General features: G+C 44.6%; 1 protein-coding gene across 1 annotated transcript in view; it reads right to left on the bottom strand.

Annotated features, from left to right (window-relative positions):
* Positions 1 to 1,436, bottom strand: part of LOC107093818 (transmembrane emp24 domain-containing protein 4-like) — a 7,031-nt gene that overhangs the window by 4,405 nt on the left and 1,190 nt on the right. Inside the window, exons 2-3 of the mRNA XM_015389112.1 lie at positions 321 to 421; positions 122 to 247 (exon numbers count right to left, since the gene is read on the bottom strand). Coding sequence (XP_015244598.1) covers positions 122 to 247; positions 321 to 421 — 227 coding nt within the window. The remainder of the gene's footprint in view (positions 1 to 121; positions 248 to 320; positions 422 to 1,436) is intronic.

The following is a 1,436-nucleotide window of genomic DNA, read 5'->3' as shown; positions in this document are numbered from 1 at the left end:
CGTGCTCGGCCCAATCTCTGCATGGTTTCTAAAGGGTAGTGGAAATGGGGCTGATAGGTCCGTCTGATCCGCAGCCTTATTGGAGCTCAGCGGTTAAACTGTTCTGAGTCGAGCTTCCTACCAGCTTCCCGCCAGCAAACAGAGCCATCTTGGTGGAATTGGAGTGCAAACAGATCTGATGCTCTCCAGGAGTGTGGGAGGTGAAGGTGAAGCGTCCCTCTGAGCCGTACTGACGAGACAGGATGATCTGGAACAAACCAGCAGACAGACCCTCAGCGTTAAAGTGACGGCTTTCATAGGAGCATCTCCTCTCAGTCTACCTTTGTGTCCGGATCCTTGATCTCCACGTGCATCCCGAGGCCCGGGGTGGAGGGAAGGAAGGAACTGGTCTGCTTGTCCCACAGCTGAGTCCGGTACTTTCCTGCCAAACAGGTCAAAATCCTTCAGCGTTTCAAAGCACGGCAGCTTGAAATGATCGTTTTAACAATCCTAGTCTGTCCATTTTACAGTAGAGCGATAATGGCGCCGTGTGCGAAAGGTTTCAATAAGACGTCTGGCTTCACATGCCGACCCACTGGACCTACTGGTTCTAAACTGGAAACAGGCTTCAGTGCTAAATGGCTTTACTCATTTATAAACGTCTAATTTTGACCAAACATCACTTTGTTTTCCTGAGTCAGACCAAGATTTAAACAAAAAAACAGCCCTAAAAACAGTTTAAACTCAAATTATGTCCCTGGCAGATCAGGGTATAAAATAATGTTCAAATAATCTGTTTATTGTACATAAAAAAGGCTTTTAATAATACTTTGGACTTTATTGATCTCACATTGGAAAAATTCCCTCTCTGCATTTAATCCATCCCTTTGGGGAGCAGTGGGCTGCCATTGCACGGCGCCTGGGGAGCAGTGTGGGGTTAAGGGTCTTACTCAGGGACCCAGAGTGGCAGTCTGTGGGGATCGAACTTGCAACCTTCTCACATCACAGAGAACTGCTCTAACCACTAGGCCAGCACCCCCCTTACCTCGATCCTTCTAAACATACTAAGGTGGGACGGTTGATTGATTTGATCAACGTTTGTTTTTTTTTTAACGAAGATTTCATTTTTGGGAAAGAAAATATTTTTTTACTAATCCACCCTACGGGCTTCCGTAACTCAGAGCAACCATAGTTCTTCACTCTATGGAGCTTGGATGTCTTCTCATAACTGGGAAAGCAGCTCGCTGTGTGATTAAAACTCGCTGCAAAAATATAATTACTTTTAATTTCATTGTTTGTTGTGAAACATGATTAAGTCATATTATCCAGCCGTATGGTAACCTCATTAGCATCAGAGCAGTTTGATCAGAACTGTGGAGCACATAAACATGCCATGGGATCGTCACTGGGCTTTTAAATCCAATTAAATTAACTGTTTGAAATCTGATCATTCATTT

The sequence above is a fragment of the Cyprinodon variegatus genome, unplaced genomic scaffold (genome assembly GCF_000732505.1).
Source record: "Cyprinodon variegatus isolate N-32 unplaced genomic scaffold, C_variegatus-1.0 Scaffold447, whole genome shotgun sequence".
Taxonomy (NCBI): domain Eukaryota; kingdom Metazoa; phylum Chordata; class Actinopteri; order Cyprinodontiformes; family Cyprinodontidae; genus Cyprinodon; species Cyprinodon variegatus.
This window is presented reverse-complemented; position numbering and strand designations above follow the sequence as displayed.